Source organism: Magallana gigas, chromosome 6 (genome assembly GCF_963853765.1).
Source record: "Magallana gigas chromosome 6, xbMagGiga1.1, whole genome shotgun sequence".
NCBI classification, from domain to species: domain Eukaryota; kingdom Metazoa; phylum Mollusca; class Bivalvia; order Ostreida; family Ostreidae; genus Magallana; species Magallana gigas.
The window spans coordinates 18408188-18431095 of record NC_088858.1 but is presented as its reverse complement, the minus strand read 5'-3'; the positions used below and the strand labels follow the sequence as shown (position 1 = coordinate 18431095).

The 22908-nt window shown below is 31.1% G+C and overlaps 2 protein-coding genes across 9 annotated transcripts; both read left to right on the top strand.

Annotated features, from left to right (window-relative positions):
- The first annotated feature begins 2036 nt into the window (after positions 1 to 2036).
- On the top strand, positions 2037 to 12345 carry LOC105345988 (uncharacterized). 4 transcript variants are annotated; one of them, XM_066087493.1, is made up of 16 exons: positions 2037 to 2152; positions 2838 to 2916; positions 4226 to 4348; positions 4455 to 4568; positions 4758 to 4839; positions 7325 to 7442; positions 7863 to 7949; positions 8116 to 8208; positions 9313 to 9426; positions 9656 to 9863; positions 9999 to 10154; positions 10594 to 10679; positions 10846 to 10916; positions 11199 to 11296; positions 11539 to 11845; positions 12034 to 12341. In XM_066087493.1, exons 2-16 carry the CDS (start codon positions 2850 to 2852, stop codon positions 12125 to 12127), a joined length of 1818 nt encoding a protein of 605 aa, XP_065943565.1. In that variant the 5' UTR covers positions 2037 to 2152; positions 2838 to 2849; the 3' UTR covers positions 12128 to 12341. The 4 variants fall into 4 exon arrangements, with proteins under 4 accessions (XP_065943565.1, XP_065943567.1, XP_065943566.1 ...); XM_066087494.1 differs by lacking the exon at positions 2037 to 2152 and adding an exon at positions 2166 to 2761 and having other exon boundaries at positions 12040 to 12345; XM_066087492.1 differs by lacking the exon at positions 2037 to 2152 and adding an exon at positions 2171 to 2761 and having other exon boundaries at positions 12034 to 12340.
- A 1006-nt stretch (positions 12346 to 13351) lies between these two features.
- Positions 13352 to 22510, top strand: LOC105331057 (uncharacterized). 5 transcript variants are annotated; one of them, XM_011433091.4, is made up of 16 exons: positions 14039 to 14493; positions 14571 to 14649; positions 15103 to 15225; positions 15310 to 15423; positions 16262 to 16339; positions 16876 to 16997; positions 17462 to 17548; positions 17672 to 17764; positions 18600 to 18713; positions 18934 to 19141; positions 19249 to 19404; positions 20395 to 20480; positions 20628 to 20698; positions 21035 to 21132; positions 21632 to 21923; positions 22256 to 22510. In XM_011433091.4, exons 2-16 carry the CDS (start codon positions 14583 to 14585, stop codon positions 22347 to 22349), a joined length of 1803 nt encoding a protein of 600 aa, XP_011431393.3. In that variant the 5' UTR covers positions 14039 to 14493; positions 14571 to 14582; the 3' UTR covers positions 22350 to 22510. The 5 variants fall into 5 exon arrangements, with proteins under 5 accessions (XP_065943570.1, XP_065943569.1, XP_065943568.1 ...); XM_066087496.1 differs by having other exon boundaries at positions 14028 to 14649; positions 22262 to 22510; XM_011433090.4 differs by having other exon boundaries at positions 14038 to 14649; positions 21035 to 21126.
- The last annotated feature ends 398 nt before the right edge of the window (positions 22511 to 22908 follow it).

Here is a 22908-nt window from a genome sequence, read left to right as displayed (position 1 = left end):
TGTAGTACTGATGGATAACATACATATTCCAGGATTTTTTTTCTCGCAGATGATACAACGCTCATGTTAAAATAACTCGCATCGATCTCTCCAAGAATCACTGAACGCTGTGAAAATTATATGGATTGCTTGCAAATGGATACTTCATTCTAACCCGAGTAAAGGTGTTTTATTGTGTTTCAAAAACGCATTGAAAAACACTTTGACATTTAACATTTTTATAATGTCAAATCACACAGCGAACATGCCATCTATGCTTGTTGTTTATTACAATCCAATATGAAAAGTGATAGAGTTGTAAAACATGCCTGTAAAAACACAAGCAAATTCATTCACTTAATACAATGAGAGTTAATGGGAAATAGATTGTTCCTTCTTCTTTATATTTGTTTAACTGTGGATTGACTTTAATAAAAACGACGCGAACAAACTGGAATATGCTCAACGATTTTTCTAAATACTCACCATTTGTGGCATGTACATCTTACATCGGCCTATGGTCACTAGAAACCTTTAAAGACAAACGCGGTTCTCTATCTCTAGGAAGATTTGTTAAGGCAGACAAAACTACTGTTCATAACAAAATATTTAATTGAATTTGAATGTTGAAACTATTTTCTCTCTCTTTTTGAAACTTATGTAAGTAGATTTTTCATAACAATTGTAGCAGTTGTATTCAATTGTTATATCTTTTATAAAATAACATGGTCATCAGAAAGTCTATTAGAATGTACTTTTCTTGTGTATTTCAATTTATCTTGAACACACGTTTATAAGTAAGAACTATATGTTAAAAATTTGGGGTTTTTTTGGGCAGTATTAATTTATGTGATGGAGCACAAAATTTTATAATAAGCAATACTATAGTGGTAAAGTGCTAACTTGGCTTTCGGCATGTGAGTTGTATTAGCAGAGGTTTGTTAACCCTATAGTCTGTCCTAAGTTGTTATCATTATGACAAATATTAACTTATGGGTTCATTGATACTCTGATAACAAAGACAACATCCAAAAAATGCTTTCGTGAATTTTGTGACACTTTGGAGTTATTTAGAGAATTATTTTTAGATCTTAAAGAGTTCTATTAAGAAAGTTTTGTTTTAGCACTTTGAAAATCACATATTTTGCAAATGATGCACTTGGGGACTGCAAAGTTTTGCATCAGCTAGCAAATCTGCCAGTTCGTGAATTACAGATTAATTTCAAAGCAGACATTTACTACTAAAAAGTATTTTTAGTTCATAGACTTCTGTATAACAGAAAATTGAATGCTGATACTTTGATATAACTTGCATCAATCAATGTCATTTACGAAAACAAAGCAAAGAAGATTTCACCATCATGCCTTCTCTACATCATTTAGAATCAACGTTCAGAAAGATTGGCCAAGAATTATAGTCTGTTCACTAAAAAACAAAAGTCTCTAATAGATTTTTGTAGTAGATGCTGCATCTTTGGGGATTTTAAGGAGAGGTAACTCTCACAAATAAACTTAATTTTTTTTAGGTAGAACTTTAATCTTTTTATTTATTGTTCTTATATATGCTCTTAACACAAAACGTTGTTAAATATGGTATATATTTTTAGATTTAATCTCTGACAATGAAATATAGTATTCTCTGAACAGTGCGTAATCTCTTCTTTATATGATGATTATGTTGACCATCAATTTTTGAGCATATGAAAACCACACAAGGCATTCAAACAAAGCATTCAAATAAATCATTTTCATATTGCAAGGTATAGTGCTTTATGAAAATGTACATTAGAAAAGTTTTTAAAAAATTTTAAACATTTTGTAGCAAATGGTTTATAAGCCTTAATAAAAATACACATGCATGTCAAAAAGTATACCTCTTTACTTCATTTGTTAAAATAAACCCAAAAAAATCTTGACAAATCATCGTTCTTTACCTAGAAAAATTCTTAGGAACGAAAACAGATTTCATACGGAGATTAATAATCTGACATTCTGACATTCTGACTTCTTACATCATTCAGCAGTGTTTCGGATTACCTTCGCTATTTTTCAACGTTTACATCATGTTGCAATGCAAAACCCCGAAACCTTTTTTATTTTTTAGCTGACAAGCTAGAGTGGAAGTTTCAAAAAAGAAACTTATATTTTGAGTGAACATCTATTGAACATTGAGGTATTTATAAATTTTGAGTAATTAAGCAAAATGCTGCAGGATACCTTGGGACAGATCAAATAGTATATTTATTTTACGGCAGTTTTATTTCTCTTTAAGAGAGTTGCACGTAACAGTGCGAAACTGTTAAGAATAAATCAGTGTATTATTGAAGTCTAGCTCGGCTTAATTGATTAAAGCATTAGCACAATAGAAACATCGTTGATATTAGATGTTATGTTTGTCAAAAAGTTTGGTTTTTTATCTCTCATCTGTTGCATGTCAATTAGAAAACACTCAATAAAATAACCATAAAAGGAAACATTCAGTGTTAATTAGATGAGGAAGTGATTCGATGCACATTTTTCCTTCCTTTCTGTAAAATGAGAGTGTTAGTGGTCAACATAGATTTTTTTCAGAATTTGTTGATAACTACGTAAATCAAACATTATATAAACAAGGAAGGCCGTGGAGTAAAATGTTTCATTGAGTCATAACTCTCAAAAATGGAATTTAAACTTTCACGTTTCGTTCATTTTAGCCAATGATAATAGTATCGTTTGCTTATTCAAGTCTAACAGTAGAAAAGAAAATAGTGCAGTTTAAAAGAAAAAACATTCCTACTTAAAAGTAAGCGCATACCGTGAATGTTTATAAATTATGATGGACCTAAAATTATTACAGCATCCATATATGTCTGTTTCAGGTTCCAATAAAAATGGCAGAGCGATTTAAAACGTCACAGGATCTATGGCACAATCAGGCAGTTTATGAAGCCCAAAAACGTGAGTTAAAAACCATAAATTTTTATAACTGATAACCAAGCTTATTATTTACATACATTTTATTTTTCAACCTGTTAATTGAAACAAAACTCTGAAATTATATTTTTGATTTATTCTTTTTAAATCCGTTTATTCTTTGAACATCAATCCATTAAAGATTGTCTCATCATCGGGGTTTAACTATCTACATCATTTGATTGTCCACCTCATATTTTTTTCCGCTTCATGTTTCTTTTTAATAACAATATCTAGAATTAATGATAACCTTCATCTTAAAATCCTTCTTAAAATTGTGAACTTAGATACAAGTTTAGCTTTTTTTTAAAAAGCTTACCGTCTTTAGAACAAACCCTAAACAGCAAATAGTTATCAAATACAGTTTAATTCTTTTTTTATATATAAATGTCACCTTCCTCTACATAGCATGGCGAGTGATTTTTTATCCGAACATTTTTGTGTCATGTGTCGTTTAAGCCTGCGTGTCTAAAATTAAAAACTGTGTACCCGAGCTTGTAAGTTGAGAACGACTATAGGGTAAAAGAAATCTTAGGTAGGGTCGTAGACTCGTATTATTTTGATAAAATCAAAGTTATACCACTGCATTTATCTATCTTAGGTGCAAATAACTTTACCGATATTTGGCATACCGCATCGATTTTTTGTTTTGTTTACATTTTGGTATAAATATTTGAATAAACAATGCTTAAAGAAAAACAAATAAATTCAATACATATTGTAGAATGTTACTTTCAACTAGTTGGACCTGAAAACCAAAGGCTGAATTTCATTCAAAGCAATTTGTATTGCTTTTTCGTTTTCTCACTTTTTAAGATTTGAAACCTACAAAATTTGTTAAGTCGTACGTGAATAAGTTCATCAGAAAATTATCTCCCTTGCGCCGAACAGTATTTCAACCAAAGAAATAAATGTAAATTTTCACATCATGTATTTTCAACCAATCAAAAAGGAAAGGAAGTGCACAACCCGGAGACTGTAAATTATTTCAACTCTTTATACCGTCTTCCAAGGAAAACGGTAATAATGTTAAGGATGATTTTTTTTCAATTTTAAACTTAAATCGCAAAACCAGTATTTGTTTACGTAAGTAATCAAACAATGCAAAGGATACCATGGTCCTACATTGTAGAGACCTCTCTCTCTCTCTCTCTCTCTCTCTCTCTCTCTCTCTCTCTCTCTCTCATATTTGACAATTGAGAAGATATTAATTCCGATAGATTTATCAAACAACGTGGTTTTTTTAATATTTTTTTTCCAAACAAGGAATCTCTTGAAATTTTCTACATTATAGACCGCCGTTTGCGTTATCAACATGGGAGGGGACCATCTAATATCTTCATTTTGGATACATCTTCTAGTATTGGGGATGAAGGTGTCCAGCGAATGAAGGATGCGTTTACATCTATCATTGATGGTGAATATATGTTTTGATCAAATACTCGATTGTATGACTCCTTTAAAAATTGAATTCAAATGTTAAATAACATTTGTGAAATATTCTGTTTGTTCAAATTATTCAGAGTATTCAAAACATCCTGACATTGACGAGAACGTAGCTGTCATTGTGTGCGGACGACAAACCAAGTTTCTGCGTTACTTTTCCAACCAATACGAAGATACCAAACGTTGTCTAGGTCGTTATTTCTTCGTAGTAAACTGACTTTCATTTTATAATTTTATACAGCAGCACAAATTTGAACTTCAACATTTTTGATCGAAAAGTATTATAAAGTTAAGTCGGCATGATTTTTAAAGAACAAGATTATTTTTGTATGCAAGAAGTATTATAACAACTTTGATAACATTTACATTTGAACTTTTAGATGACGTTGACTTTGGGGGACCATCTCCTCTCACGGCAGCATTCATTTTATCAACGGGAGGTCTAATGGATGGCGCAAGTAGGTGATATCTAACATTCAAAATGTATTAATGTATTAATATCTATGTCATGTTTCCCATAATCAGTATCTACCTATCAAAATTGATATAACATAATTGTTCACTGTCACCTGTAATTTGACTAATGCGTTACTCAAAACTCCACTATTGTCTCTTTTCTGGGTATGAAAAGCAATCCAAAACGATATAAGGAAAAAGAAAAAATGATTTTTACTTCATTTAGTCACATTTCCTCTTTGTGCCTCTAGAAAAAAAACCCAAATATTTTTAGCTGAGATATACAATTGTTCAACATTATGCTTGCATGTTGTTTGTATTGCAAGATTCTTGAAATCTTTATTTGTATTTTTTTAGCAATTTTCATTTTAGTGGGTCGATAAATTTCGGCATGCGCAAAAAGGAATATGAATATCGAGTTATATTTTCAAAATACGGAAAAGGGACAAAGGAAAGAGTTTAGGGACTAACCTGAAAATATAAAATGCTTTTTAAAAGTACCTGGACACGATTTCAGATGAAAATTTTGTTTTTGATTTTTATGCATAATGTAGTTTCGCAGCACTGTTAATGTTTACTTTATGTTCGTGCCGAGAAGAAAGTACAGGGATTGTTAACTATGACATCATATATAACAAGTCGTCAAAAATGCTAATAAAGAGAGTAATTTCCTATTCTTATGGGTACGAAAACATTAAACTACATTAAAAATTATCTATGTGTGAAAATTTGTAGTCAAAAATATGTAACAACGATAAATATTAACAATAGATTTATCGCGGTGCACTTGTCGATAAGAAGTCATATTGTAAATTTTGACGCCCTACTATGTATAGAGAGAAGCGGATCAATCAAATTTTTAACAAGAGAAAATGCATTTTATAAATGAACGGAGCATAATCATTAAACAATTAATATACCATTAAATCCTATTCATTATGCCTGTTTTGACCCGGTATGTAATTAATTTTTAGAGCGTGTAATATTTCTTCTTTCTTAAGAATTTTTTTGTGCACGTTCGATGTGTTTGACATCGGGAAGCTTATCTAAATCCGCTTTTTCATGGGCATAAACTTAACAGATCATTTCTATCTTTGTAATATAAATTTAGCGAATGTTGAATTTATTAAAAAGTGATGCTGCTTCAATGAATTCTTCAGAATGAATTAAAAAATACGTAAAATTTATATTAATATATTAATTCCAACCGGAGCTTATTTCTTTGACATTTTCTCTTAATAAAAATATGAACTCTATACAATGTAGCAGCACTTCTCAGAATCTACCAGAAAATAGTATTTAATTATCATTTAAATTTTCATTCAAATGAGAGTATGCCCTTGTAATATTGAAATTTGTACATGACCTCCATTCGGGAGAGTTATCAACACATATCACATGACTATCAATTCAGGGTACCACACTTAATATCATACAAAGTAGCGTTTACTGTACTGTTTTATTTAATATCACATTTATATCATGACAAAATAACTTAACATAAATATTTTATAAAAATAGATTCATCGTTTTATGAACGTTTAAATCCGCTGATATTTTCATATTATGTCTTAACAGTGCTGCGTTACTTTTGTATTTTGAATGATTCATTAAAATTTGAATGTTTGAAGTCATGTTACAAGCGAGATACAGAGGAAAGAAGTCGTTATGTAAACAAAGCTCGAGTCTTTTATTAGTATACCAATACTGTAAAGTAAAGGAATTGCCATTTCTTTATCAAAAGAATTTGTGGAAACAAGATAAACTGATTCAATGGGTTCATAAATAATTTCATCACAACAAACAGAAACATTAGATTGAAACTTATACCAATACAACAAATATGTGAACATTAAAAGGACTCGCGCTTTGTTTACAAAACAAAGAATTCTAACCTCTGTAACTCGATATTTGACTTTCAAATTTCAACTCATTTAAATCATCTAAATAATACAATTCTAGACATGAAAATTGAAAAAGCAAATTTTGAACTCAGATCGGGTCTAAGTCCCTTTAAGTCTTGATTCATATAGATAGAACGCTTGTGCCCAATTCAGAAAAATGTACTGCCCGCTTACTGTATATATTTCTGCAAAGTCAGCAACCTTCTTACTCTCTCAATATATATATACATGAATATAAGAGTAGCATATCTGAAGACGGCTGTTAAAATCCAGAAAGCGCTAATGAATACAAACTTTCAAACTGTTCATTTTCCTTTTTTGATTATATATATATATATATATATATATATATATATATATATATATATATATATATATATATATATATATATATATATATATATATATATATATATATACACCTAAGGTATATATATATATATACCTAAACCAATAAAAATTTCCATATCTACATGAACCATATTAAAAATTTACAATGACATATCCTTTATTCACAATATTGTTAGAGTACGTCATGTTTGATGTCTTTATGTTTATCAACTTATCCATGAACTTTATATAGGTAGCATTTGCATGATGGGAAATCTTCACTTTCACCAAAGATTTATTCTTTTTTCTGATGGAAGACCAACAGATTTTACTATTAGTTCTCCTGACGACAGTCTTGTATTGGAAACGGATGAGGTTTTGTTTTGAATTTTTTTTAGTTAATAACTGCTATGGCTTCATTCTGGTTTCATTACTATTCGTATGTATTAGTTTTTATGGAATACATTAAATTTGCAGTCCTGGGGATGTATAAATTTGTTGAAAATTGACTGTAGAAACATTAATTCAAAGAACATTTTATTTCGTGAATCAACTCAACCAAAAAAACATGAACGGTATTGTTTAAGAAATATTGATAAAACTATATTTCTGCCAAATATCAAAATTCAATGTTTTATCTAAAGGGTAAAAAATTTATCATGCAAGATTTATTGACAATACAATAAGACAACTTTGACTAAAAACACCTCACTCTTATGCTATTGCTATCTGTATGTCTGTGTGATGATATGATTTTTATGATAGCTTTTTTAACACGATATGAATTTTTGGCAGGCGAAAGATCATTTGCTACAGATGACGGTAAATCTGGGGAGAATTCATCCAATATTCTGTATTCCTGTCGGAAGAAACCCTGATATGGTACACCTATTATTCAAGACTTTGGTTTTCTTCTTAAGTCGTTGTTAAATAAATGTAAATCATTACTGGTTTGTTACATGTATTCTAAATTATTTGGATTTTTTTTATTAGTTAATTACTTTTATTAGCAATAAATAATATAAATCTATTTTTACACTCTTTTTAGACATTATTAGAGTTTATCAGTGGGCAGTCAAAAGGAGGGAAAATTATTCATTCCGATGAAGCAAGACAATTAGGAAAATGTTCATACAATCTGGTGAGAGAGTTTAATGTAAACAATAACCATTTAGTATTATATTTGCATTGAAAATCTGTGAAGTTCAATGTTTAGTAACTCACGTCAAACAGGATTACCGACTTTGAGCACAAATACTGTGAACTCATTTAAATAAGTGGGGACCAATGTACATGAATATAGGGTTTTCTGCTCATTCGTGGAGATGTAATTTCGTAGATGCGTCCGTTTTCAGTTTCAGTAAGAAAAATAACTTTTTCAAAATTTGTTTTCGTCAAGGATTTTATAATCGTAAGGGAGGGCTACCCATGAATAAAAAAAAACAGAACTACCACAATTTCTAATGATTCCATAGTAAACGTTGTCACGTGTTTTTAAAATGATATATTATTGTGATATTAAATGAAACATATAAACCTACCAAACCAATTTTTATGTACCTTTCAAAAAAACAAAATTCATATCTACTCTAACTCAAAAGAGTTTTCTCGACAAAGTTTGTGGTACTACATGTACTCAAAAGTGTATGTTCAGCCGCAAAAGCGCACTAAATGACATGTTTCATGGCTATGCTATTCCACTCGTTATTTTTATCCATGAAAAAGCTGGTTAATAATGGTTTAAAGCGACGTTACAAAAATATTTCATACAATACAGTGTATTAATTGAATATAAACATATAAATTAATGCTTAATCAACTTTTGGACCATGGAGAAGTAGGGTTCCTAAACTTACACACTCTTAAGATTTTCTTCATTTTCTTAAGATTCAGGAATTTTATTGTATGTGACGAAAATTAATAAGCACGGTGCTTCCTTTTGCAAGAGGCTCGTAGGCCACATCGCCAACATAAACAACATGACTTAAGTAGATTTCGTTTATGTCCTTCTAATATAAATAAAAAATCATTTCCCCATAATATATATATATATATATATATATATATATATATATATATATATATATATATATATCGAGATGCTTGAGTGCAATACCACAAGTTGTATCGTTGAAGGTCTTTTGCCTTGTTTAATGTCTTAGAGCATAGCGTTTTACAAATATCGTTTTAGGTGAACAAATGAAAGCTTAAACTTTTTTCCTTTTTTTCTTTTATGTTAAAACAGAAAGCTGCTTCTGTATTGTTGCAAACGATGAAAAACGATTGCCACGACAGGGAACATATTGTGACATCGCTTGCCCTTCTTTTCCCTTACACCGAATATACTGAAAGAGACCAGGTTCAACATTTTACCATTTAAAAAAATCTTGTGATGCATGTTCAGTATGAATAAGGGTCGTTTGATTCTTAATACTTTTTTTGTTCTTTTACTAAAAATCTTTAGATTTTTATCAATTCTCATATTTGTCCCTCGAAGATTTCTTTAAGTAATTTCACTGATTATTTTTTAATAGTTGTGACAAGTATTATTAAATTTTGTAAAAAGTGATTTATTTTCATGCTTTTAGGATGACATTATTGAAATGTGCTCGAGAAAGACTTTATTTTGTTCAAACCATAACATAAAAATTGAGGTCAATGTTGAAATGGAAATGTTCAAAGAAACAAATCCACGAATGCCTACTTTAGGATCAAGAGTTAGGCGTGGGCGAGACTGGCAGTGGGGTAACCAGGACAATATGGGTCCTGGAACAGTAATTGGGCATTATAAAGAAGGTAAGGTGGATAAATATGTAAAGGGCAATGCGGAAATGAGACATTTCTTTGAAATTGATGAATTGAAATATTATTATCAATTCCTTTGTTTGTTTTTTTCACATGAACATTCATATGATGGTTATCTAACTACAGATGGGTGGTTACACGTGGAATGGGATACCGGTTCGGTCAGTAACTACAGGTATGGATCTTCCCAGTCTGAGTTGAATAAATATGATGTCAAGGTGTGCATCGAGCCAAGAATTTTGGGGAACGAAATTATTGCTACAGGCTGTCTTGTCACCAGAGGTAACTAGAACAAAGTGGATGAAATGTAATTGGCTTTAAAACAAATACATGCACATCTGTTGCTTTACATTTTTTCGTCATGCAAAGTAGTTTTGGAAGGTGTAATGCTCTCTTAAAGGTAATTAACCTTCATGTTTTATGGCTACATAGACGGCACCAAGGTCTCTTTTTAACTTCTGTACTCTCTGTTTCGCTTTCCTTTTCCAGCTGATATCCAATCATAGATTTTTTTCTTTTTGTCATTTTCCCTCTATCGTGTCAAATATCCTATTGAATAATGTCAACTTTGTCAGTCTCTATCAGAATGTTTTACTTTACAAAACAAATGAAATCAATACACACAATGGATTGGCTAGATATGAGGTTAAAAAACATCTAAACGCCAAATAAAAAGATAAGGATACTATTGTGTGCCTGTGTTCTTCGTATGCTTCTTTAGGAACAGACTGGGAATGGGACGACCAAGATGGCGGTGCTGGAAATATTGGATCGGTGATTTCAGTTCAAGGCACCGGATTTGTCTACGTATGTTTGTTGACACTGATGGTTCTTCTGTATATCATAATATGTGAATTAATAGATCAGAATTCGTTTATATTATTTCTTGTTCAAAGGTGAAAATATACTATTTGGTTTGATTTTAAGTTTTTCTTTAAAACTTTTGGCTTTTTTTTTTACTTTTTCATTCTAGGTTCGTTGGAGACATGGTTTTATAAGCCAATATAGATTTGGGTGGCATGGTAAATTTGACCTTCAGATTTGGTACGTAATTGATTTACATTTCCAAATCAACTCAAGTACTAGTGGTTGTTATCTTTCATTCTACAGTATTTCATAGGTTTTTATCATAAGACATATTGCATATGAGTTAATAAGCTAAAATGCTGTCACTCTACACAATGCTACATTTTCTTTTTATTTAGTATTTGCAACGTGCATGCACCTGATATATATTTAAAGCAGTCAGATATCCTGGGTTTTAGTTAGCAGAATTCCGAGGGGTTTTTTTGGTATTACGCTAAAATTTCTTTTGAATCTACACAGTGATCCATTCTCAAAAGAGGCCATCGAGTATTTCAAAGATCAAGTACGCAACGCTTCTCTCAATTACCCGAACGGAGATCAAGCAAGTTTCAATGAGGGTATAAACTTCTATAATTAGGAAAACTTCTTTATATAAAGCAAAGATAGCAATACTAGTATAATTTTGTTATTTTAAAGACTGTATAAATGTTCTTTATAGAAGGAAAGCTTTGTATGTATTATGAAATATAATGTAAACCTTAAAGTTTGAGTTTAATTTGGACAGATATAGTTTAAAATTAAAATGGTTAAAACAATCATACCTGAAATTTCAAAGTAGATATTGTGGGTAATGTTGCAGGATATGCACTGGGTTTACCTAGTAGTAGACCAGCAATATCAGAAAAGGCAAAAAGTGTGGATACGTCAACTAAACCAATATTACACGTTGTCAAAGGAAAGTACTTTAAGAATAGCGAGGTAGTTGACAAATTGCCACCAGAACATCAGAAAGGAAGACCGAAGATTTCCTTGTCAATGAATCAATGGTTTTGGAAAGATGACAAAGGAAAATGGAATCCATATTCGATAGAAATGAATGAAAGAATAAACGAATGCTACAAGCGTGATCCAAAGTCAACTGTTGTTGTCACAATCCAAGATCAGTGGTAAGTTAACGTTTTAGTAAATTGAGGCTTGTACATATATAGAAAATAAATATCGGAGGTATTACTCCAGGACTACGAATATAAAAGTTAAAATAATCAGTATGATCAAACAACTTTGTGATGTAAATTTTTCAAAAAGTTAAAGGTCGCCACTTTATAACCGTATTTTTATGAAGTTGGTTATTTAGTTACAGGGTTGTGATGTCAAAGAGCTTGCATATTAACTTGTCAACTAAAGATGTGTCAGAGGTGAAATTGGTGAACAACGGCGGAAGTTTCTGAATTGACAGAGCAGTGACAGTGCATGTTGTATGACCGTCAAGGAAACTGTAAACGTCAAGCCTGTTCTATCTTATTGTCTACTCTGCTTCATTACTCCTCTGTTATAATATTGTGTTTAATTCTAACATGTTATAAAAGAACGATTCTGGTCGATAGTGTTGTCAAACTCTTATTTATTAAAATTATTATTTAGAACAAATGTTTTGGGTTACAGTTATTTGGTGTACTTCGATTCATTATGCGTTTTGTGTGTGGGGGGGGGGGGGGGATGGAATTTGAAATTGCCTAGCAACAGTCATCATCAACAATATAATTTATATGTAAAATGTGTACACATTTTTAACAGGAAATATCATACATTAACAGTTATTTTGGCTTATGTACTCGCTATTTTTATGGGGTATATATACGTTGTTAAAAACGTTGTTTTTTTTAATATTTCTAATCTATATTGAAGCCACAATAAGCGACGAATCATGACAAACTCTATATTAATAATCAACACTTTATAAGTTTTCAACATCTTAAAATGTTTAGACAACATTTTCAAAATTCTACCCATTTTTAATCATGTTTACCCAAAAAACTGACTGATAGGATTTCCAAACCATTGATTGCCTAAAACATATTTTTATTGACTGTATTTTGTTGACATTAACGTTATATAAGATCAAATTTTCGAGATTATCCTTCTTGAATTAATTTTTTGAATTTTAAATATTTTTCCCCTTGCGTGCCTGCCAGCCAGTGATATAAAATCATACACGGGATACAATCATAAAATATGTAAAATGATATGAAAAACACGTAGAAACTTTGCAATTACATGGCTACAGAAAGTTTTTAAGAGAAAATTTAAAAAAATTAAAAAAATAGTCTGAATTTCCTCTGTTTCAATTTTAATCTACCTTTGTCGTGGCATTTCTTCTTCGAATAAACCAAACATGGATATCAATTTCGATGTTTGACAATAATATTGTTATTTTATGTTTTTGAAACAGCTTTTGACCTAAGGTATTGAACTTTGTTGAAACATTTTTTGGAGCCTGCATATTGTCATTTGTAAATATTTTCTACATATTTAATATGTAAAAAATGTATTTTTATCCGACAAACCGAATACCAGTTTTACTATTCGATGCCCGCATCGTTCTTTGTCAACAATAGTAAATGTATACCATATACATGTACATGTACCAAATATAAGAAGGTAAAGTATATTCTGGCCACTTTTGTACACATTTCGTTATATTTAACCCACTTCCTCAACATCGGATGTTCATTTTAAGTACACTCTGTTGCAATTAAGTGGTCTTATTTAAACATTAAAACGCTTTCTTTGGTGATTCATGCGGGATATGAAGGTGGCGACATTGCAGAAAAAAAATACATAACCCGCGTTTATTTATTTATTTCTTCTAACAAATATATAATCCGATGTGTATTTTCATCTTATTTCTAACATATTGATAAACGGATTGTAAAAAAAAGTAAGAAAGTTTACTAAAGTATTGTCAATGAACATCAGTATGTTAGATAAATGAAACAGCCAATTCAATCATCTTCTTTGGGAATTTGAGTCTGACATCATCATGATTATTTCGTGTAGTCCTTGACTTTTCTTAGGTCGCTGAAAGTTTCGACCAATTTATATACGGGGTGTGTAAATTTCAGTCCTGCCAGTTTCTACTGAGCTATAAATCACGATCAATTTGCGTAAGATACATGGGAAATCATACTAGTACTTGGTGGATGAAAATATTTTGTTTTTAGCTATTATCCTACCGTTTCTTCACGAATCTGATCGAGAGTTCCAAGCATCATAACAAACAAAGTCGTAAAAAGGAACAGTTTTTATAGCTGTGTGTATTTTTTCTCAAAAAAATAACTGACGTAAAGAATATGTTAAATATTGTTACATGTAACCTTTGCATGTTTTGAAGACTGTAAATTTATCATCCCGTATTGACTTCGTTTTTATGAATGAAAATGCAGAAGTTTTCATAGTAAAAGTAAAATTGACCAGCACAAGTAAGTGAACAAAATTATTATATAATGGTTTCAATGCGTCCCCAGACGCCTTCCCCCAACCTGTAATCCATGTATTCTCATACACTAAATAACCGTAATAGGAAACGTTAAAAAAAATAGGGAAGTAATTTAATGCTTATCTTTCCTCATTTCTATTAGAGTATGGGAGACGATGGTTTTAAAAATTTTTGATTCTAAAATAGCTCTCAAAAATGGATTTATAAACGTTTAAAATTATTTCCTACTAGATCGTGCAAGTAACTCTGTTGCTTGTAAAACTTTAGAAGCTGAGACAAATATTGTTAATTTTGATATAAAGTCATTTAAACTTAAAAGTAAGTCGTAGATTTTAAAATGGAAAAAATAATGATGAATTCCGTAAAATAGAGGCAACATTGTGTCATTCTTTCAGGTTCCGATAATTATGGCAGAGCGATTAGAAACGTCCAACATTCTCTGGAAGGGACAGGCAATAGTTGAAGCCCGAAAAAGTGAGTTAGTGTAAATCATTATAGATATTCAAATGTTTTATACATCTTTTAACATGTGATTTATATGAAGAGAGAAGTTAAAGAATAATTATTGAGGGTTTTTTTTCAATCCGTTCATTCCTTGTGCACAGATTAATGTATAAACATATTTTTTCAACATTTCATTGCCCGTCTCATTTTTAAAATAAGGTATCTTTGACTAATCAATATCTTGCCACGTTTAAAACTTTGTTCAAGAGAGTAACTTTAAAATAATGGTAAGCGTAACGATATTTATCATTTAGGCTACTGCATATTAAGTGATACATAGAATAAGAAATCGAGCAATTCAAAGGAAACTGACCTAACAGTGTATTGAATCTCTCTCTCTCTCTCTCTCTCTCTCTCTCTCTCTCTCTCTCTCTCTCTTATGATCTTTTTAAACAGAATCTTCAAACAATGTTCACTTTTCAGATCGCGATTTGCGTTTTCAACATGGCAGTGGTCCATCCAATATCTTCATTTTGGATATATCTTCAAGTATTGGGGATGAAGGTGTTCGGCAAATGAAGGAGGCCTTTACTACTATCATTGATGGTGGATATTAAGTTTCAATTTTAAACTAATTCAAATGAAACAAATAACAGATGTGTAATTTCTTCTTTTTTTCTTCATATTCAGAGTATTCAAAACATCCAGACATTGACGAGAACGTAGCAGTCATAATTTGTGGACGAGAAACCAAGTTTCTACGTTACTTTTCTAACCAATATGAAGATATCAAAAGTTGCCTAGGTAGGTGTTCCTCCTCAGCTTATTTTTATTTACTTAAAGAAAACACAAAATTGGAACTTTAAGTCACGATTTTATTCAAATGCAATTTTCTGTTTTTATTATTTACAATGCTTTAGGAATGCATTTCTAAATGCAATTTGAGATTCAGTCGTAGAGTTATAAGAGTTATAAGCAAGATACAGGGCTCACAATTCTCTGTCATGTAAACAAGACTTGTGCCCTGTTTTTGTTTACATAGGTTTAGTAAAACGTCTTTATCAAGCTGATTTGTCTATCTTCTAATTCATTTTGAGCATAAATAAACAGTTTAACACATTCATTTTAGGTCTAAAACTGGAATTTTTAATACAACATTAAAAATGTAAACAAAAGCTTTGTTTACGTAGCAAAGAATTGTAAGCTCTGTAGCTCGCTTATAGCTGAACAAATGACACTCAAATTTTAGTTGCTTATTTAACAAGCCTTACTGAAGCATTGTAGACATTAAAATAAGAAGAATAATTTGTGATAAAATCATGACCATGCCCCTTTCGATATGCTGTTTATGGTTAGCTTTGAATACTACAATTCATCTGTGTTAAGGAAGCTGGTTTGTCAACAAACTGTTCATCAGATTTACTTTAGATGTTCATCAGATTTACCTTAGATGTTCATCAGATTTACCTTAGATTTTTCAAAATGATTTCCTACATCTTCTTACAGATCTTTCTATCTTCAAAATATTTATATAATCTTAAAATAACAACGACCATAAAATGCTCCTTAAAAACAAGACTTTCTTTTAAAATTCTACAATACCTTTGCTATTAAACCTCTCAATTTAAACCTTACTTTGTAGATGATATTGAGTTTGGAGGACCGTCACCTCTTACTGCAGCATTCCTGTTATCTCATGGAGGTCTGAATAATGACGCTAGTAAGTGAATTCCAATATCCAAATGCCTTTTAAGATAATATTTTTTTCTCATGTTCATTACATACTAATCAAACAAAATTCAAAGTAAAGTTAAAAATCTATTTTTAATAAAAAAAAAATTATCTACATTTTCTTTATTATTCCGTGCAATAAGAATAATATATATGTCCTTTACTAGTTTTTGATCTAAAGGTAAAGATAATTGCATGAGGAATAATTTATCATGCCACAATTTTTAACTTAAGACTGAAAATTAGTAAAGACCATATACTTTTTATCACTGTTTTATCCTTTCTTACAGTGCAATAAAAAGCGATATATAAAGATACAAAGAACTCTTCTTTGACCTGTCCCATCCTTTTATTTGTAGGAAATCTTAAATGTAACAAAATAGTTCAACAATATTTGCTGCAAAATTCTGTTCTATTCTGTTGAATTTTTACATTTCGGGGAAAGGTATTCCTGATTATTGAAATATATATTTTTTAGCTTATTGTTTAAAATCCAAACTTGAATCTTCTTTGAACTTTATTCAGGTAACATTTGCTGGATGGCAAACTTTCACTTTCACCAAAGATTAATTCTTATTTCTGATGGAAGACCAACGGATTTTACCATTATTTCTGCCGATGACACTCCTGTAATGGAAACGGATGAGGTTTCGATTTGAGTTTTTATTTCTAGCCTTTACGTCCATAGTTTCTTTGATATTCAGTATTTGTGGATTAGGTTAAATCTGTAGAGAATACTACGTTATTGTAATAACAAATAAATAAAATGTAAATTAATTGAACATTTATTGAGTTAAATAACTTAAGTGTGATTCTCTTTTGCCAAAAACAAGATTATTTAGTATATCATTTGAATGTTACTAAATTTATGGGCTATAGTAATAGTATGGGTAATAGATAAGTGCTGTGATGAGCACTGGCTAAATCTTACTAAATGTTCAGCACAAATATTTTATGAACGAATAAGTTCATTATTGGCCCCCATTCGTATTAGCTAACCTGTAACTTTATCACGTTTTCGACTTCTTCTTCAGAACGTTTGTATCTGAATGGTTGTGTGATACGATGTACTGTTTAATAGCTTTTTAATCATGATATAAATATTTGACAGGCTAAACGTCATTTGCTACAAACTGCGATAATAATAGGTAGAGTTCATCCAATATTTTGTGTTCCGATTGGAAGCAATCCGAATTTGGTACTTATCTTTTTATGCTTTTTTCTAAATTTCTTCAGTTTTAAGTTATTGTTATATAATTGCTTGTTTGTTATTCTTGAATTTTTAAATATAATTATGCATTATGTTTTCATTCTCTTTTAGAGAATTTTGGAATTTATCAGTGGGCATTCAAAAGGAGGAAAACTTGTTCGTTATCAAGATGCAATGCAATTGGGAAAATGTTCCTATAATCTGGTAATAAAATTTTAAAATCACCAATATACCGGTATATTTAAAACGTGAAAATTGTTGTTGTTTTGTATATCAACCTCAAGTAGTTTGCATTTAATGATACCCAAAAATAAATTATGTTCAAATTATGTTTAAAAACAAATTAACAATTAGATCTACCTTTCAATTTTAGACCTGATTTTATATATATATATATATATATATATATATATATATATATATATATATATATATATATATATATATATATATATATATATATTTCAGTTTTAAAGTTTTTAAGTTTAAAACCATTTTGGTTAATACATTTTGATTGTGCGGCATCAAGAATAACTTTTTAAACAAAATAATGATCAAACGTCGCCTTGTAACGTAATAAATTATTGGCTGTAAAAAGGGAAAATTGTCATTGATAAAGGTACACGTCAAAGAAAATTAACTTTTGCCTTGTGGAGAATTTTGGTTGATACATTTCTCACATACATATGATATTTTTCATGCTCCTAAGTTCGGGAATTTTATTCTGTGTAAAAACATTTTTTTTAAAGCACAGTACTCCCTGTAACAAGAGGCCCGAGGACCACATTGTTCAAACGAATTCTATGACTGCAGTAAATAAGTAATTCCCTTTAAAAATTAAAAGAATTAATTTACCCTAAATATGTACATGAGACGGCTTGCGTGGCCATACCACAAGTTGTAGCGGTATATAGATCTTTACATATGTATCAAAGTAACATTCCCTCCCTAACAGTATGTTAAACTTTGCACACATCCTTCAAGGTGACAAAATGTAATCAGAAAAGCTTAAATCTTTTTTTCTTTTATGTTTTAACAGAGAGCTGCTTCTGTGATGTTGCAAACGATGAAAAATGATTGCCACGACAAAGAACGTGTTGTGGCGTCACTTGCCCTTCATTTTCCATACACTGCGTTTACTGAAAAAGACAAGGTGCAGTCTTATGAAAGTTAACAGTCATGTAATTTATATGCAGTTCACATAAGGATCGTTTGATCCGTAATCCTACTGTTTTGTTCTATTACAAGTAAATCTGTATATATTTTATCAGTCCTCCGTTTCGTCTCTCGCAACTTTTTAGTAATTTCAATGATTGTTTTTTAAGTTGCAACGAATAAAATTTTATCAAAAAGATTTATTTCAAAACATACAGGAAGACATCTTTGAAATGTGCACTAGAAAGACTTTATTTTGTTCATATGTTGAGCAAAAAGTAGAGTCCGGCGAAGAAACAGACTTGTTTAAAGAAAGAAATCCTATAATGCCTTGTTTAGGATCAAGAGTTAGGCGTGGGCGGGACTGGAAGTGGGATAACCAGGACAATAGGGGACCTGGTACAGTAATAGGGCATCATATAAAAGGTCAAGTAATATAATAAGTATAAAAATACAATAAAACTCTGGATCATTCTTCGCTTGGTTTAAGTATTTTCACGTATAGTAGTATTTGATGATTATCTAAATAACAGATGGGTGGTTACACGTGGAATGGGATACAAGTGCGATCAGTAGTTACAGGTATGGATATTCCCGTGCAGAGTTGAATAAATATGACGTCAGAGTGTGCCATGAACCAAGAATTTTGGAGAACGAAATGATTGCCACGGGCTGTCTTGTCACTAGAGGTAACTAGAAAAAAGTGGATGAAAAGTAATAATAGAATTTGTTTCTTCATTGATTTTTGTTGCTAGCAATACAATTGATACTATTTCACTAATTCCCTCTATTTTTCGTTACTGCTTCAATTGTTTTCCTATATATTGATTTCTTTTTCCAAATGGTGTTCATGGCTTTTCTCTCTTTGTCATTTTCCTTCAATCCTTTCCAATACCCTAGCTGTTATAAACGTCTCTATTTATATATCCAATGATCCTTTTATTACTTCCGCTATTTTTAACGTTGCACTATTTAAATTTCTAAGACATCTCCCATCATCTCTTGATACTTCAAATCTTACTTCCTGTCGCCCTATTAGTTCACAGTGTTCCTTGCAGTATATAGAAAAAAATGAATGTCACTTAAGCGTGGTAATATTTTATTCTACAAACGCTGCTGATCACATGTATGTGACATATGGTACTTTAGAATTTTTTATTTATAGTTTGGAATTTCCAATCAAGGAAGTTACCGCTTTTTATTTCAAGTCCTTGTCTTATTCTAATATTTTGCAGAGATTTTTGCAGTTTCAGCCTCAGTTTAACATATTGTAAAAATTAATGATTTGTTTCACATCCTGTTTTTTCCATAAGGAACTCCCAAATGATGGTATTATGTCAGCTGGCTACACGCAGTACTATATAATAGTATCCGATGGCATTTGGCCTACGTAACTTTGCAGCTACTGTTTGTTCAGTTATCGTCGTGCAAGCTATGGTTTACTAGTAATATATCACCTCAATCGGCTCGATTTTGAAATCATTACATTTTAAATCAGTGACATTTTTTTAGTTTTTGAACAACAAAAGATTTTAAGATTTTTATTAAACAAACAACAAACCCATACCATTGACTAGATATGATGTGCTGTGATGTGATGTGAAAAGGCATGGGAATTTTCAGTGCAAAATAAGAGTGGGGGTACTAACGTACATTAAAGTTATTCGTATGCTTTCTAGGAACAGACTGGGAATGGGACGACCAAGATGGCGGTGCTGGAAATATTGGATCGGTGATTTCAGTTCAAAGCACCGGAATTGTCATCGTACGTTTGCTGACAAATTAATGTTTGTGTAGATTAAGAAATCAGTATCCGTTTTTCTTATTACTTGTTGAAAAGTGAAAATACACTCTATGTAGTCAAAATCATAAGTTTGTCTTTCAAACTCGGTTGTTCTTTTTTTTTCTTTAGGTTCGTTGGCGAAATGGCTTTATAAGTCAATATAGATTTGGATGTCATGGAAAATTTGACCTTACGATTTGGTTTGTGTTTGGCTTCTTAGATTCTTTATTTTAATAACTAAGTCGGTCTAAAAAACATATATATATTTATACATCTCAAAATTACATCGTGACAAACAAATTATAAGAAAATATGGCAGTTATCTTTGTTAAGTCACTATTTCAGAGCTTTTAAACACGAGACTCATTAATATAATACATCAACTTAAATTTTACCACTTTATATATACACAACTACCTTTCCTTTGTCCTTAGTATTGGCAATATACTTGGTGTACAACTAGATAGTATGGTATTAGCAAGCAGAATCCCGGAAATTTTTTGTATTACACTAAAACTGTTCATAAATCTACACAGTGATCCATTCTCAGAAGAGTCCATCGAGTATCTCAAAGAGCAAGAACGCAACGCTGCCCTTAATTACCCAAACGGAGATCAAGCAAGTTTCAGTGAGGGTATAAACTTCAGTAATAAGATAAACTTCTTTTTTCAAATACCATTAAAGCAATACATGTTTCAAGTGACCGTGGTCATTTTAAAGATAATAGTAATATCCTTTAAAATGAGTGCTTTGAAATAAAATATTGGATATAATTCAAAATTTAAAGCTAGCGTTTTTGGAATTTTTCTTTACCAGATTATTTAAGAGAGCTCGATGCCATTTTTAGGCTACTTTTATCTCCTTGAGAAAAAAGTTCTGTATAAAAAATATAAGAAAACGTTCAAATTGTAAAACTGAATTGTATAGTTTTTTTCTTTAATAAATAGTTTTAAGCCCAAAAATAATTTCTAAAAATTTAAGGTAGTGATCTGATGGTTAATTTGTTGGCCACATAGCTGCATTCGTGGCCAAACAATCAAATCTAAATTTTAAATCAGATCTGATGGGTAATGTTGACCACCGGGCTTTTTTATAATACAAATGTTTATTTTTATCTGCCTTGTTACATGCAGGTGATGCATTGGGTTTACCTAGTAACAGACCAGCAATATCAGAAAGGGCACAAAGTGTTGATACGTTAACTAAACCAATATTACACGTTGTCAAAGGAAAGTACTTTAAGAATAGCGAGGGGGTTGACAAAATAACACCAGAAAATCGAAGAGGTAGACCAATGAATCAATGGTTCTGGAAAGATGACAAAGGGAAATGGAATCCATATTCGATAGAAATGAATGACAGAATAAACGAATGTTACAAACGAGACCCAAAGTCAACTGTTGTTGTCACGGTCCAGGATCAGTCGTAAGTAAACATTTTTGTAAATTGATGCTTGTTTTTACAAAATAGAATAAATTTAAAGTTCAGTCTCGATTCAAATTAGATGCATTGGTGGATATTTGAGTTTTTACTTACTCTTACAAAAAATACAAAAAAGCAACATTTGCAATGTATACGAATACATGCGATTATCACACGGTGCAAATTTAATGCATCACACAATTCATCAAAATTATAAATAACCAGAACTGAATTCGAACTTTAAAAAAAATAACAAACTACATCGTAATGTTAATTATTCTAAAAGTTAAAGTTTGCTTCTTTGTGACCGTATTTTTATGAAATGGTTTATCTAGTTACAGGGTTGTGATGTCCAAGAGCTTGCATATTAACTTGTCAACTAAGGAGGAGTCGGAGGTGATATTGGTGAAAAACGGAGCAAATCCGTGACTTGTCAGAGAGGTGACAGTGGCCGTCAAGAGTGCTATAAACGTCAAACCTGTTCTATCCTAATGTCAAAAGTCCTATACAGTTGTTCTTATATTGTGTTCCTAACATTGGTCGACTTTGGTCGGTTGTGTTGTCAAATAAAAGAGAGATCATTTATTAGAATAAAATGTTGTTGTTGTCGGGGGGTTTCTGGTGGGGATTTTTTTTTTTTTGGGGGGGGGGGGGTTGGGGGGGAGGGGGGTGTTGTTAGCTAGTTAAGTTTTAAGAGACCCTTTTCCGCAAAACGTTGGTCCAAAGATGAAATTTAAAGGCACCAGGTAATTTATCAGTTTTAAAATAAAATTTCGGTTTTGAAGTAAAAACTGGGTATAAACGTGCAGTTCGTAATTAAGTGAAGAAATTTCAAACTTAGTTAGGCCTGCAATAAGTAATTCCAGTCACATAAAGTTGTAGAAAGATGTTGGGGGTAGATTTACATTCATTTCATTTAGCGAACAAACTCACGGTCGGTCTCGCTTCTCTTATAGTATAAGAGAGGACCGAGCGGTAAGGGAAGCGA